Source organism: Salmo salar, chromosome 04, assembly GCF_965601325.2.
Source record: "Salmo salar chromosome 04, fSalSal1, whole genome shotgun sequence".
Lineage (NCBI taxonomy): Eukaryota > Metazoa > Chordata > Actinopteri > Salmoniformes > Salmonidae > Salmo > Salmo salar.
In genome coordinates, this window is record NC_138294.1 from 16,128,291 (window position 1) to 16,143,710 (window position 15,420).

A 15,420-nucleotide genomic window follows, 5' to 3' on the forward strand; every position below is an offset into this window, starting at 1 on the left:
TATAATTGTGAAAAAAATCTAAATGGGGATTGAACTACCAACTTCAGAATAATAAAACAAGTTAATTTACCCACAAGCCCCACACCTCCACCTTGCATCTGTCACTTACATTGAGAAGTGTTGGAAACACTGTTAAGCACGGCTCTTGGAGGGAACACAACACCCTGCTACACTCACCTCCCCGTGGAGTGATAGAGGTATGTGGTTGTAGGTGCAGGTAAGGATTACCATTAACAGGGAATTTAATCCTCCGCGTGGAAATTTTGGGGAAAAGGGTGCTGGACAGAACCAAAGCAGAGAAAGTAAAAGTTCTCTCCTACCTTACCAACCTACAACTTACCTAACACCAGGCGCACTAAGCAAAATACAGGGGGTGGTCCGCCCAGGTCTTACCTAGTGTGCAAAGACAGTACATAAAATGGGTATATGTATGCCCGCAGGCCTCTTACCTAAGCACTCAAGGTGCCTTCCCCCTGGGAACAAATGAAAAATACAAACAATTTCAATAATCAAAAACACTGCATCCTATTGACACACATCTCAAAAGTAGCAGCTACAAAATACTTAACAAAGCCTGTCTCTGAGCAACAACCAACACAGAACATACCAATAAACTCCCTCTGAGCAACAACCAACGCAGAACATCCAAGAAGCTCTGAGCAACAACCAACACATTACATCCAAGAAGCTCTGAGCAACAACCAACACATTACATCCAAGAAGCTCTGAGCAACAACCAACACATTACATCCAAGAAGCTCTGAGCAACAACCAACACATTACATCCAAGAAGCTCTCTGAGCAACAACCAACACAGAACATACCAATAAACTCCCTCTCTGAGCAACAACCAACGCAGACCATACCAATAAGCTCCCTCTCTGAGCAACAACCAACACAGACATACCAATAAACTCCCTCTCTGAGCAACAACCAACACAGACCATACCAATAAACTCCCTCTCTGAGCAACAACCAATACAGACCATACCAATAAACTCCCTCTCTGAGCAACAACCAACACAGAACATACCAATAAACTCCCTCTCTGAGCAACAACCAACACAGACCATACCAATAAACTCCCTCTCTGAGCAACAACCAACACAGACCATACCAATAAGCTCCCTCTCTGAGCAACAACCAACACAGACCATACCAATAAACTCCCTCTCTGAGCAACAACCAACACAGACCATACCAATAAACTCCCTCTCTGAGCAACAACCAACACAGACCATACCAATAAACTCCCTCTCTGAGCAACAACCAACACAGACCATACCAATAAGCTCCCTCTCTGAGCAACAACCAACACAGACCATACCAATAAACTCCCTCTCTGCGAAAAGGAACACTGGCTTTTACACAGCTGGAGAAGGAGTTTGTGATTGCCGACAGCTGTATCCCCTGACGAGAGGGCGGGGTCAGCTCCAATCTGCCATGGTGCCGACCAATCAGCTGCTTGGGGGAAGCCATTTCCTGAAATACATACACATAAATACAAACCCACAACAACACAGAAACTGGGGAATGTAACACAGTCAAATCCATTACCTCTGAAATACATAACAGAGATATTAGATAGTAGAATTGTGCTATACTAAAATATAGCAATTGGGGTTTACAATGGGAAACCAAGAGCACAAAACAGCACACTTGTTTTAGATCTCTACCATAGAGATAGATAGATCTTTATATCTGTTCCATTATAGCGTCTGTGACAGCATGGGCAGCGCCATTGAGGCTACAACCCATAGGAAAACCCACCCAGTTGACTACTTTAAAATGGCGGAACCATAGTGAAAGCCCTTGATGGCGCTGCCCATGCTTTCACAGACGCTAAAATGGTACAGATAAAGATGTTAAAACTGCCTTTTGGCCACATGCGCCTAATACAACAGGTGTAGAACTTACTGTGAAATGTTTACTTACGAGCCCTTTATACATACCGAGTCAATGTGCAGTGCATGTGAAGAGTGTGTGTGTGTGTGTGTGTGCGTGTGTGATTAGAGTCGAGTCTGTGTACATCGAGCCTGTACAAGAAAGTCAGTCCAAAAAATGATAATTTAATAAGGGGGTCAATGCAAACAATCCAGGTAGCAATTTGATTGACTGTTCAGCAGTTTTATGGCTTGGGGGTAGAAGCTGTTAAGGAGCCTTTTGGTCCTAGACTTGGCGCTCTGGTACCACTTGCCGTGCGTAGGCAGAGAAAACAGTCTATGACTTGGGTGACTGGAGTCTGACAATTTTTGGGGGCTTTCCTCTGACACCGCCTATTATATAGGTCCTGGATGGCAGGAAGCTTGCCCCTGTGATGTACTGGGCCGTATGCACTACCATCTGTAGTGCCTTGCGGTCGGATGCCGAGCATTTGCCATACCAGGCAGTGATGCAACCAGTCAGAATGCTCTCGATGGTGTAGCTGTAGACAGTTTAACATGGTATTCTTGGTCACAGGGACTATGGTGGTCTACTTGAAACATATAGGTATTACAGACTGGGTCAGGGAGAGTTTTAAAGTGTCAGTGAAGGCCCTTGCCAGCTGGTCAGCGCATGCTCTGAGTATGCACCCTGGAAAATGGGCATATTTAAAGGGCAGCGTTCCCCAACCCCTCCCCGTTTTTCAACTGGTCGTTCAGAACATCACCGTTTCCGTTTAATTGAACGTTGCACACCGTTTTTTCATATTGAATGCAGCCCTGCAGTTCTACTCTGAGATACATATGAAGAAGAGATCAAGCATCTTAGAGTAGGAGCACAGATTTAGGATCAGGTTTGCGATTTAGATCACCACAAATAAGATTAAATGGACAGAGGGGACCTGATCCTAGATCTTGATACATATGGGCATATATATAAGTGAACCTGCACCACCTCCACCAAGAGAAGTCTCTGTTGACTGGGGAAATATCTGTTTTTGTTCAGCAGTTATTACCAAAATTCACACAAGATGGCGCCAAAGACACATGCCATGCTTCATTGGTTGTATAGGGCCAAATCGACCAGACAAAACACTCTGCAAAGCAGCAAAAATATAAATAAATAAGAGATTCCAAGGTCAGTCAATAATAATAAGCTATTTGTTACAAAATCCTGACTGCTGCATTCATTATAACAGACTTAATATTGGGATTACTTACTGTCAGTCATTTTCTCAGACACAACCCTGATGTTCAATGCTGTGCAAGCAAATAAAAAACGCATCTAGACTAGTGTTTGTGCAGCACTTTGCAACATTTATTTCCACACAAAATCCACAGTTTGTTTCATAATAAGCATTGTGGACGACCAAGTCCAATATGGTAAAAACCAGGACCTGTAGGTGACAGAGTGACATGAAGAATGCATGGATATTCAACCTAATACGCAATGAAGCATCTGAAAAAGCACTGGTTGAGATAGGAAAGAAACGAGTCAACAACGTCAGTACATAGTACAGTTCTAGCATGTGTTACACCGAGAGATGGATTACAAATCACCATGTCATTAGTCTGTATATTTGCTATACACAGGGAATACAGAATGAACCAATGAGATATTCATAATGTCACGTTTCTGAAAAGGTCTGAGACTGGTAGCAATAGCATCAAATGAACAAATATCACCATCAATAAGCGTTAAGCTTTAGGAAACGTATTATAATCAACAGCTTTATCATTCATATGTTTATTATAATGAATACCTTCATCATTAATATGTTTATTATAATCAATAGCTTTATCATGAATATGTTTATTATAATCAATAGCTTTATCATTAATATGTTTATTATAATCAATAGCTGCAATTATGATACATACAGTTACACTGGTGACAATGCTGTCAACCCTCTCTCTCTCGAGCCCCTTTTATACCTGCCACTGATATGCATCCCTCGTCCTGATCTTGTCCGTTGTCCTAAATCAGATCACAATGAGTCTTTGAATCATCTACACCTGTCTGAAAATGTGTGCACAATCAGAATTTGGACATGATCTGGATACAGGACGCATGTTAGCAGCAGATATAAACAGGGCTTCAGTCAAACATGCGTGCTACAAAAAAAGAATTGCAATTACTGGTACAGTAGCAAACCCTCAAGGAATACACATTGTTCAATATAATTAACTCAACTATATCTCTAACAGTCACATAGCTGCTGTAGCTACAGCCAGGCCCTGAATTACTGGCACGATTGATAGGGATGAGCAAAACAGACTGTATAAAGAAACAATACAAGTACTGACCTATAATTGTATGCTCCAGAAAATGTAAAATGATATTATTTTATACTAATACAATTGAAAAAAATAAAGCAATTTTGTTCAACAATAAATATTGTTTTTTTTCTCAAAAAGAAAGGGGTCAAATTTATTGGCACCCCTGTTTTCAACACCTTTCAAATCCTCACCGTGCGAGGATAACGTTTCTGAGCCTTGTTCTAAATGTTTCATGAGATTGCCGAACATTCCATCCGACCACAACACAAGTTCCAATCTAAGTGCCGTTGTTGTTTATCAATCTTCAGGCATTGACGTGTAAGATGACATGAAAATAGAGCTCTTTGGCCACGGCCACCAGTGGTGGGATGCAGAATATAACCCCATACCTACTGTGAAATATGATGGTGGCTCTTTGATGTTATGGGGCTACTTTGCTTCCACTGGTCCTAGGGCCCTTGTTAAAGTCAACAGCATCATGAACTTTACTCAGTACCAGGACAATTTAGCCAAAAACCTCCATAAGGAGGCCGACACTTGGCTGCAAATGGATCTTCCAGAAATACAATAACCCCAAACGCACATCAAAATCCACAAATAAATGGTAAATTCACCATAAAATCAACATTTTGCAATTGCCGTCTCAGTCTCTATACTTGAACACCATTGAAAACCTGTGGTTTGAATTGATGAGGGCAGATTCTGTATGGAAGAATGGTCTAAGCTCCCTTGCATTATCCCGCGTGGTAGAGCATGACACTTGCATCTCCAGGGTTGTGGGTTTGATTCCCACTGGGGACCAACATGAAAATATATACACTCACTACTGTAATTTGTCTGCTAAAAATGACCCACAAAAAACTCCATGTTCTCCAATCTCATAAAACATTTTAGAGAAAGGCTCAGTGGCATTATCATCGCAAAGTGAGGTATTGAAAGATTGAAAACAGGGGTGCCAATCATTTTTACCCCTATCTTTTTGAGAGGAAAGCAATATTACTTGTTAAACAATCTCTTTCTCTGAGCAATTACATACGTTTTCCAATGAATGTTGAGAAGGCAGCGAGGAAAGAGGGATGTGAAGAAGAATCGAGGAAGGATGAATAGAGAAAAATCCCATAGGCAAGTCTGTAACACCACTTTTTTCACGGTCATCACTATCTGGCCTTTTTCTAGAATTTCTCTTCTTAAAATCAGATTTTAACCCTAACATTTACCACACTGCTAACCTTATGCCTAACCATAACCTTACATTAAGACCAGAAAGGAAATTCAGAAATGTGTAAGATTATAGACAATTTTGACATTGCAGCCTGGCCATCTAGTGGGAACCCTATTTCACCTCTATGGTGAGTTCATCTCTCACTTTAACCACCAGGTGGAATCATCACTTAATCATTCAGCACTGTCTCTATGAACATAGATAGAGAACTCATCTTTGTATTTGTTCCATTATACCGTCTGTTACAGCATCCTTTATGTACGACACAAAACCCCAAACAATGAACGCAGAGCAGAATTAGGACTAAACCCGCTAATTATCAAAATCCAGAAAAGCGCTGTTAAATGCCTATACAGTCCACCACAAAGCCCTCACCTACGGAGAGATGAACCTAGGGAAGTCTCCTCAGCCAGCTGGCTCTGGGGCTCTGATCACAAACACAAACAGATCCCCCATATATTTTTTGGGTAGATGTGTATAAAATCTATATATTTTTGTATATATTTTCCTTTATTATTTTCCCCTAATCCTACCACTCCTCCCCCCTTTTAAACGTTTTTTTAATGATGTTGCTTTTTGTTTCTTGCTTTGGCAATATAAACACGTTTCCGATGCCAATAAAAACCCATTGGGGGAGAGAGATATTTGTGTACAGACTACATGCAAGGCAACTGTACATAATGAGCTATTGTTTGTTAAATCACTCTAACACAAATCCAATTACGTTCATCGGTACATCCTACATCATTCCATGTATATACATGGTCACAATACCTATAATTCAGCTCAGCACAGTCCTCCTCATTAAGACCAAAATTATCAGGCTGGTTTCCCGCCCAGTACCTAGAGGGTTAACGACACAGAGAACCAGACAGACAGACACTGGTTAACATAATTCTAAGTCATACCAATGCAGATGTTGTTCTATTTAAAATGGTTAGTCTTATAGACAGATTATTATCTCTCACCATGTGGTCAGTGGTGTACCGTCCACCCATTTCCAGGTCCCCTTTCATTTCCAGGTCTCCCTTTCATTCAGACCGATCCAGGAAATTGTTCTTAATGCATTGAGGAATTTCTGTTAGGTGAAAGATAATGATGTTGTCAATTGCATGTGAGTATTTATTTACCTGATTCTGTCTGTCTGTCTGTCTGTCTCTCTGTCTGTCAGTCTGACTCTCAGTCTGACTCTCAGTCTCACTCTCAGTCTCACTCTCAGTCTCACTCTCAGTCTCACTCTCAGTCTCAGTCTCAGTCTCACTCTCACTCTCAGTCTCACTCTCAGTCTCACTCTCAGTCTCACTCTCAGTCTCACTCTCAGTCTCTCACTCAGTCTCTCACTCTGTCTCTCTCTCTCTCTCCCCTCTCTCTCTCTCTCACCTGTTCCTCTTCACTGTTTATGATCACCAGGTGTGCTCCTCTCCCCAGACAGTCCTGTTCAGCGTACTCCCAGGGTTTCTTCTCAGCCGAGAGGTAATAACAGCTGTTGAAGCCAAACTTCTTCCATCCTTCAGGACACATTTTCTCTGGTTGGGAATACAAACGGAGAAAGAAATAACACTTAAATACAGCAAACCCGTTTCAGTTTCTAAAGGCTGTATGGTTGCCGTGTCTGCGTGCGTTGCCGTGCAAGGCAAACTACCTCTAGCTTCCTCCATACTGCACGCAGAGACATAAAAATGGCATCCAGAGTTCATCTGACCCTAAGTAGAAAAACGGCTTAGTTGCCAGAATCTTGCAACATTCCTTTAAACAAATGTTAACACTGTAATTGAACTATTGGTAAATTCACGATGGGGATGCACTGCACACAGTGTCCAAGTGCACACTGGACTCGCACACTTCAGGAGAAGGAAGGTTATAGAATTGACACTGAACAAAAATATAAACTCAACCTGTAAGGTGTTGGTCCCATGTTTCATGAGCTGAAATAAAAGATCCCAGAAATGTTCCACACGCACAAAAAGCTTATTTCTCTCAAATTTTGTGCACACATTTGTTTACATCACTGTTAGTGAGTGTTTCTCCTTTGCCAAGATAATCCATCGACCTGATAGATGTGGCATATCAAGAAGCTGATTAAACAGCATGGTCATTACACAGGTGCACCTTGTGCTGGGGACAATAAAAGGTTGCCCTAAAATGTGCAGTTTTGTCACAACACGCCACTGATGTCTCAAGTTTTGAGGGAATGTGCAATTGGCATGTCTACTGCAGGAATGTCCACCAGAGCCGTTGCTAGATAATTTAATGTTAATTTCTCTACCATAAGCCGCCTACAACGTCGTTTTAGAGAATTTGGCAGTACGTCCAACCATCCTCACAACCGCAGACCATGTGTATGGCGTTGTGTGGACGAGCGGTTTGCTGATGTCAACGTTGTGAACAGAGTGCCCAATGGTATGTGGTGGGGTTATGGTATGGGCAGGCATAAGCTACGGACAACGAACACAATTGCATTTTATCGATGGCAATTTGAATGCACAAAAATACCGTGATGAGATCCTGAGGCCCATTGTTAGGCCCTTTAAAAAAAATGCACATCTGTATTCCAGTCATAAGAAATCGTTAGATTAGGGCCTGTCAAGACGTTGGCCTGTGGGTAAGGTTTATGAGCCCCCCATAAATACCTTTCTCCCTTCCCCTCTCTTTCCGACCCTACTGAAGGACTGTTGAATAGCCTGTGTTAAATATAGAGAGTCTGGGAACATCAAACAAATGGTATAAAGGAATCATATTTTGGTAATAAAACCAGTTGGAAATATGCTTTGGAACGTAATGAGTATGGATGTCAGTTCGGTTGTCATCTGAGACATTATGACTGATGACAGGACGACATAAACTGTACCTGGGAAAGTATACACCCTCTAGTTATCAGAGTCACATGGAATTGTTATGCAATTGAAATGTTTGATATTGAAATTGTTTGTTAGGAGATTAAATGTAATTTTAGCTTCCAAATGAGAGAATTGGGTTTTCATAAGGAAAGTGCCCTGCTTGATCCCGCCCCTGTGAAGAGACAGGGGTTATAAACGATGAAACACATCCTTCCCCCTCTCCACTATATAAGACAATGACACAATGTTAACCATGGTTCCACTACGTGAGGTCTGCAGCCTCTGCGTTATAAGGACACACATGTCAAGTACAGAACTAAGCCAACCTCGGCGTGAGCTTTGGTGGCGAATGGTATGACCTTTGAGCTTATTCACTACAGAAGTGATACTTCCTAGCCGTTGATTTAGCAGCGGCCGCTTTAGACCAGGGCTAGGAAAGGACGGACGACGGATCCAGTCTAACAACCAAAGACGAAGATACCACCACGTATCCAATTTACCACCAGAGACATTCTTCCGAGGACCGGAAGATCTGTTGGCCAACCCGGCCAGCATCTACGACCAATCTACCGAAGCGCAGCTCAGAGTAAATATTTATTGCATTTTCCTTTTCCAAATGGGCGGTAATTTATAATGCATAAGATAATGTATTTAAGATAGCATAGCTGCTGTTTCTTTGTTCCTAAGTCTTCCTGCTCTTTCATCCACACCCAACCCCCTTCCTTTGTGTAACAAATGTCGGCTCCGTCCACCAGGGACGTTTTCTGTATGACATCATTTGTATTCTGTGTATTTGTAATTCTGTGTGATTAGTTTAGGTATTTAGTAAATAAATAATTAAACCCAATTTTGTATTGCTGATTCAACTTGTTAGCCAGGGTTCGTGAAGATAACCAAGAATTTACAACTTTCATTAGGAGACTGAAAATAAGATGATTAAGATGACGGCTATCGATGTAAAATATTACTAAGTATTTTAAGAGTTTATTCGGAAGATAAAGGCTCTATAAATGTTCTTCCGTGGTGCCCCGACATTCTGGTTAATTACATTTACATGATTAGCTTAATCAGGTGATATTAATTACCGAGAAAGGATTTTATAGAATAGCATGTCATATCACTTAATCCGACATAGCCAAAGACACGACAGGCCTAATGCATTTATTTCAATTGACTGATTTCCTGATATGAACTAACTCAGTAAAATCAATGAAATAGTTGAATGTTGCGTTTCTATTTTTGTTCAGTGTAGATGCAGCCCTGGTGACTGACTTGGCAACTTACCACACCCAGAGAGCCCCTTCTCCAGCGTCACCTTCTCATTGATCAGAAGACTGACCCTGTCACTCATCATGTCCCTGTCTTTAGTAAAGGCATTGTAACACTCCTGTAACTGGTTTTGATTTGTTTTCTCTAACTGGTCTCTCTCACACTTTAACTGGTCTCTCTCACTCTGTAATTGGTCTCTCTCACTCTCTAACTGGTCTCTCTCACTCTCTAACTGGTCTCTCTCACTCTCTAACTGGTCTCTCTCACTCTCTAACTGGTCTCTCTCACTCTCTAACTGGACTCTCTCCCTCTCTAGCTGGTTTCTGTTCTTCCGGCACTGGTCTCTCTCTGTACACAGGCCAAGGATACCTCTACTGGTGTTTGGCTGGTCTCTGTCTTGTGCCAGGCCAGTGGTGTTATAACAGGCCTTTATCTGGTCTCTCTCTTTATCAGAGCAGGCTGAAAGAAAGAAAAGAGATGTTCTGGGAATGGGTCCCAAATGGCACCCTATTTGTTATATAGTGCACTAGTCCTTTGTGCCTTGGTCAAAAGTAGTGCACTACAAAGGGTATATGAGCCCTGGTCAAAAATAATGCACTACAAATGGAATAGGGTCCAAAATGGAATCTTAAGGTCTAAATGGCATCCTTTTGATCAGAACCCTATGGACCCTGGCCAACAGTAGTGCACTAGTAGAGTATCATTTGGGATACAACCTCACTCACAGAAAGACAGTCTCAGGGAGATGTTGAGAGTGACTTGTAGAACACACAGCATCCCAAAGCTCACAGCAACCATCCTGTAGAGTGTTCTCCCTGAATCCTTAGGTCCTGAGGAGATACACACTGATGTGAGAACACACACATGCACACATACCCATACACACAGACACATGCATACACACACATGCATACACTCACACATACAAGCAAGCATGCACGTACACACACGCACACACACACACAAGCACACACATACCACACACACTTGAGGGTGTGACATAATCAGCAACAAGAGGACTGTTTCTCACAGCTGCTTTAGAGGAAGTTACTGTATTAGTATAACACGTTAGAATCATTAAAGAGGAAGTTACTGTATCAGTATAACTTGTTAGAATCATTAAAGAGGAAGTTACTGTATCAGTATAACATGTTAGAATCATTAAAGGGGCAATCAATATTTGCATATATACCCATAGATTCTTAATGATTATCATTTATAAGTGCCTCATGAGCTTAGTTCAACTGTCATAATTGTAATTCAACTGTCCATTGTAAATGTAAGTAAACACTGTATAGCCTCAAAACCCAAAACTTTTTTTTATATCTTATGGATGATCAGTCCTTGCACCAATAGGTCAGACCCATTCCTCAGTTGTTTACCAAATCAGTGGCGGGGTGTCTGCTTTGCTTTTGTTTGAAGTGTATATTGCCGCTTTAATGCTTCTGATACACTTAAAATATACATCTATTTAAAGGTAAAATCATATTTTAAAAACTTTCCCACTAAGACTTGCTATTAGTATTTCTCGGTGTTTATTTAAGTCTTTGTCAATGTGTGCGTGTGATAGAGTTTTCTTAGTTCTTACCTGCCCGATGGGTCTTCACTCTCCTCATTGCTATGTTCTCATTTTCTTCAATAATCTCGTTTAATTCAATAACCTCTTCATTGATGTAGTCATCCATCTCAACTAACTGTATGATTACCTTTCTAACTGACTCCTAATGGTAATATCTACTGTATGATTACCTTTCTAACTGACTCCTAATGGTAATATCTACTGTATGATTACCTTTCTAACTGACTCCTAATGGCAATATCTACTGTATGATTCTAACTGTACTGACAAATAGTTAAGTAATTGGTCTAATGTTTGTGTCATTGTTCATAAGGAAGTCACGTTATGGCTTGCGCTCTGTGGCCAGCCACCAATGGCCAAATAGGGGCCTTTTTTTCTTTCTATACTGTCTGTTTTCTATCTATACTGACATCAGTGTGAAGAGGTATTTAGAAGTGTGTGTATGTGTTGTGTGTCTGTGTGTACGTGCCTGTGTATGTGTCTGCCCTCGGTGCATGTGTGTCAGTACTTAGTACTGTTCAACCCTCTGTTGTGTTCAGGTCACACTATTTTAATGATCCAATCACATCCAATCAGGAAGCTAGTACACCTGCTGGGACATTGTTTCTTTATTAGTTTACTTTCAGAGCCTTGAAAATGATCACTGTGTAAGACTATGGCAAATCACATGACATGTTCCAAATAAAAAAAATGAACACAAGCATTTTGCAGAGTAAAGTCCCACGGGGCAGAGACGTCAACTCAATGTCTATTCCACGTTGGTTCAGCGTAATTTTATTGAAATGAAGTGGTTACAACGTTGATTCAACCAATGTGTACCCAGTAAGGTATGTCTACACACTCCTTTTATTAAATCTTAACATAACTATTCTTATTTTCTTTCTGCCGTTCTCTTAATTTTCTTCTTCCTCATCTCAGTTTGTGTTTCTTCGATTCCTCTCCGCCTATCTCCTCTCCTCCTATCTCCTTTCCTCCTATCTCCTCTCCGTCTATCTCCTATCTCCTCACCTCCTATCTCCTCTCCTCCTTCTCCACCCTGTTAGAGGAGAAGGTTGAAGGTCCCTCCCCTAGGATTGTATTCTCCAATGAGTTTTGAGGGGGACTCTGTAATACCACTATTTCACCTCTATGGTGTGCTCATCTCTCACTTTAACCACTAGGTGTAACAAGATTCAAAAGGCACTCGCACATCTGAGCAATCTTGTTACAGGTGCATGGCAACAGTTGAAACAGGATGAATGAAAAAAGGAAACCGCACACTGTTCTTGATAGTATCACTGATATTTAATAAGCTTACGTATCGGCCTACCGGCCTTCGTCAGAGCTTTTGTGAATTTTCAGAAAACAGCACCTCTATGTAGACCTAGCCCCACCCACATCCATTCCACGTATGGAAAGGGGTTGGAGGCAAAGGAAAAATAAATAAGTGCTACCAAACATAACAATATGCATTTCACAAATATTACAAAAGTGTATAGACAAGACGTACCGAACACGTCCATAAAATCACAACGAGGACATAGCAAGTTTTCATTAATCATTGGGTACATCATACGAAAAAACAAAGTAATCTTAAATAGGAACATATTTTAAATTCACAACATAACATACATAGGCATTTCATCATTAAGTCCTTTAGGAAATAATGTCTGGAGGGTGAAAATCCAAAAACATTCTCTTTTGCTCAGAGTATTATTAATATCACCTCCCCTGTCTGATATCTTGACTTTCTCTATACCACAAAATCTAAAGGTAGAAATGTCATGCTTTTGGTCATTAAAATGTACTGCGACTGGATAATCCCTGTCGTTTCGCCTGATTGAACTTTTATGTTCACTAATTCTCTGTTTGAGAGAGCGGGAGGTTTTACCGACATAGCAGAGCCCACATGGACATTTAATAATGTAAATAACATGGGTGGTGGTGCACGTGATGATATCGTTAATTTGAAACCGTTTTCCTGTGTGTGGGTGGCAGAAATATTCACACTTCATCATATTGTTGCACTGTGCGCATCCTCTACATTTATAGCTACCATTTGGTAGCGGGCGTAAAAGAGCCTGGCTGATTTTCTTTCGTGGCTGGCAGTTTGCATGAACCAATTTATCGCGCAAATTGCGACCTCTCCTATACACAATGAGTGGTGTATAGGAGTCAGTGTATACGAGACAAACAAACCACATTCAGAAAAATCTCACTAGAACAGAAGAACAGGCACTTAATGAATTAATGAAAGATTCATCGTTGGTTATTAAACCTGCAGACAAGGGGGGTGCTGTGGTTGTTTTAGACTATGAAAAATATAAAGAAGAAATTCTCAAACAGAGAATTAGTGAACATAAAAGTTCAATCAGGCGAAACCACTAGGTGTAACCTTGTGATAAGAATAACTTGTTCTTTTAGCTGCACATGCAGGGTTTAACATGAGATCATATCATAAGGTGTGATCTCGGGTATATAAGATTCTGCCTTTCTTTTGTTCGGGGCAGAACTCAGGAGAGACAACAGTTGAATGTCTGATGTTTGATCTTTGACTTCTGTCTACGGCTATATTATAATTAAAATATCTCAATTTTATATATGCACATTTTGAGTATTCCTTATTTGTTAAGTAAATAACGGAGCCCAGAAAAGTGGAACCAACACAACCATTAACATAACCACGGGACAGACAGACAGACAGACAGACAGACAGACAGACAGACAGACAGACAGTATGTTATAGTTACATCACTTTCTCACAGATCCAGTTATGATTTGTGCCACATTTGTCGTCATTCCATGTCTGTACAGGGTCAGCTTGTCCATAGTATATCTCAACACAGTCCTCCTGCCCAGAGAACAGACTACCATTATCAGGCTGTCCTGCCCCCCAGTACCTAAACAACACAGAGAACCAGACAGTCAGACACTGTGGTACAAACATCCTCCTCAGTTATAGACAAAGTCCTATGTTTTTACAGTTTAAAAGACACAATCTGTAAAATGATCATACCGTTATCAAGAATTGGCCATAAATGCATTTTTTATTTTACTCTTTCGATTACATTTTCATATGTAATTATAAAAAAAATCAAAAGGCACTCGCACATCTGAGCAATCTTTTTTTCAGGTGCATGGTAACAGTTGAACAAGATGAAGGAAAAAGGAAATCACACACTGCTCTTGATAGTATCACTGATCTTTAATAAGCTTATGTATTGGCCTCACGGCCTTCCTCAGAGCTTTGTAATATGTAATTATTAGCTGGTTTCTATAATACATCTATAGTTCTCATTGAATGACATTCATGAGTAGAAACATACATTTTGATGAACATGATTGGAAGCAAAATATCATTGTTGTTTTTTTATCTCCATATCACAAGGTTAAATGGTCAAATCTCTCACCCTGTGGTCAGTGTTGTGCCGTCCACCCACTTCCAGGTCCCCTCAGTAACAGAGTCAGTCAGACCAATCCTGGCTCTCATGTGGAGGTTGAAGACAAATGGTCGGTTGTTGAGAAAGATAAAAAAACTGTCACTTCTAATATATTCTAAAAAACTGCCCACATATTAGTGTTATGATGAAAATACTCAACCACTCTCTCTCTTTCTCTCTCTCTCTCTCTCTCTCTCTCTCTCTCTCGCTCTCACCTATTCCTCTATGCTGTTTATGATCACCAGTTCTGCTCCTCTCCCCCTCCCTCTCTCTCTCTCTCTTCTCTCTCACCTCGCACCCTCTCTCCCCTCTCTCTCTCTCTCTCTCTCTTCTCTCTCACCTCCATCTCTCTCTCTTCTCTCTCTCTCTCACCTCACCTTACCCCCCCCCTCTCTCTCTCACCTGTTCCTCTCTGCTGTTTATGATCACCAGGAGTGCTTCTCTCTCCTCCCAGGTTTTCTTCTCAGTAGAGAGGAAGTACAAACTGTAGTCAAAGTTTCTCCATCCCTTTTGAAAATGCTGCTCTGTTGAAGAGCAAAGGTGAACACATTGAGAAACTTAGCCAGTATCTTTATACTCATAAACCCATTGATATATTATTACTGTTGCTTTTACTTCTAATTTATCACAGTTTATATCTCACCTATCACAAAAAGCTTTGCCTCTCTCTCTCTTTAGTCAGGCTGTTGTATCTGGTCTGTAACTGGTCTCTCTATTTAGTCTGGTTGTTGTATCTGGTCTGTAACTGGTCTCTCTCTTTAGTCAGGGTGTTGTATCTGGTCTGTAACTGGTCTCTCTCTTTAGTCAGGTTGTTGTATCTGGTCTGTAACTGGTCTCTCTCTTTAGTCAGGGTGTTGTATCTGGTCTGTAGCTGGTCTCTCTCTTTAGTCAG

The 15,420-nt window shown here is 40.9% G+C and overlaps 1 protein-coding gene across 2 annotated transcripts; it reads right to left on the reverse strand.

The window, feature by feature from the left end:
* Nucleotides 1-3,213: 3,213 nt before the first annotated feature.
* LOC106602160 (uncharacterized) lies at nt 3,214-11,615 on the reverse strand. 2 transcript variants are annotated; one of them, XM_045716439.2, is made up of 6 exons: nt 11,119-11,615; nt 10,256-10,360; nt 9,546-9,989; nt 6,805-6,950; nt 6,393-6,502; nt 3,214-6,267 (listed from the first exon to the last, which is right to left on the reverse strand). In XM_045716439.2, exons 1-5 carry the CDS (start codon nt 11,213-11,215, stop codon nt 6,437-6,439), a joined length of 858 nt encoding a protein of 285 aa, XP_045572395.1. In that variant the 5' UTR covers nt 11,216-11,615; the 3' UTR covers nt 3,214-6,267; nt 6,393-6,436. The 2 variants fall into 2 exon arrangements, with proteins under 2 accessions (XP_045572395.1, XP_045572394.1); XM_045716438.2 differs by lacking the exon at nt 11,119-11,615 and having other exon boundaries at nt 10,256-10,675.
* Between the last annotated feature and the right edge of the window lie 3,805 nt (nt 11,616-15,420).

Excerpts from the sequence above, each read along its gene's own strand:
- LOC106602160 (XM_045716438.2), bottom strand. The coding sequence starts at position 10,532 with ATGTCACACCCTCAAGTGTGTGTGGTATGTGTGTGCTTGTGTGTGTGT. Across the intron at positions 9,990-10,255 it reads CTCCCTGAGACTGTCTTTCT|CCTGCTCTGATAAAGAGAGA; the intron begins GTGAGTGAGGTT and ends TCTTTCTTTCAG. Across the intron at positions 6,503-6,804 it reads TAAACAGTGAAGAGGAACAG|AAATTCCTCAATGCATTAAG; the intron begins GTGAGAGAGAGA and ends TTCACCTAACAG.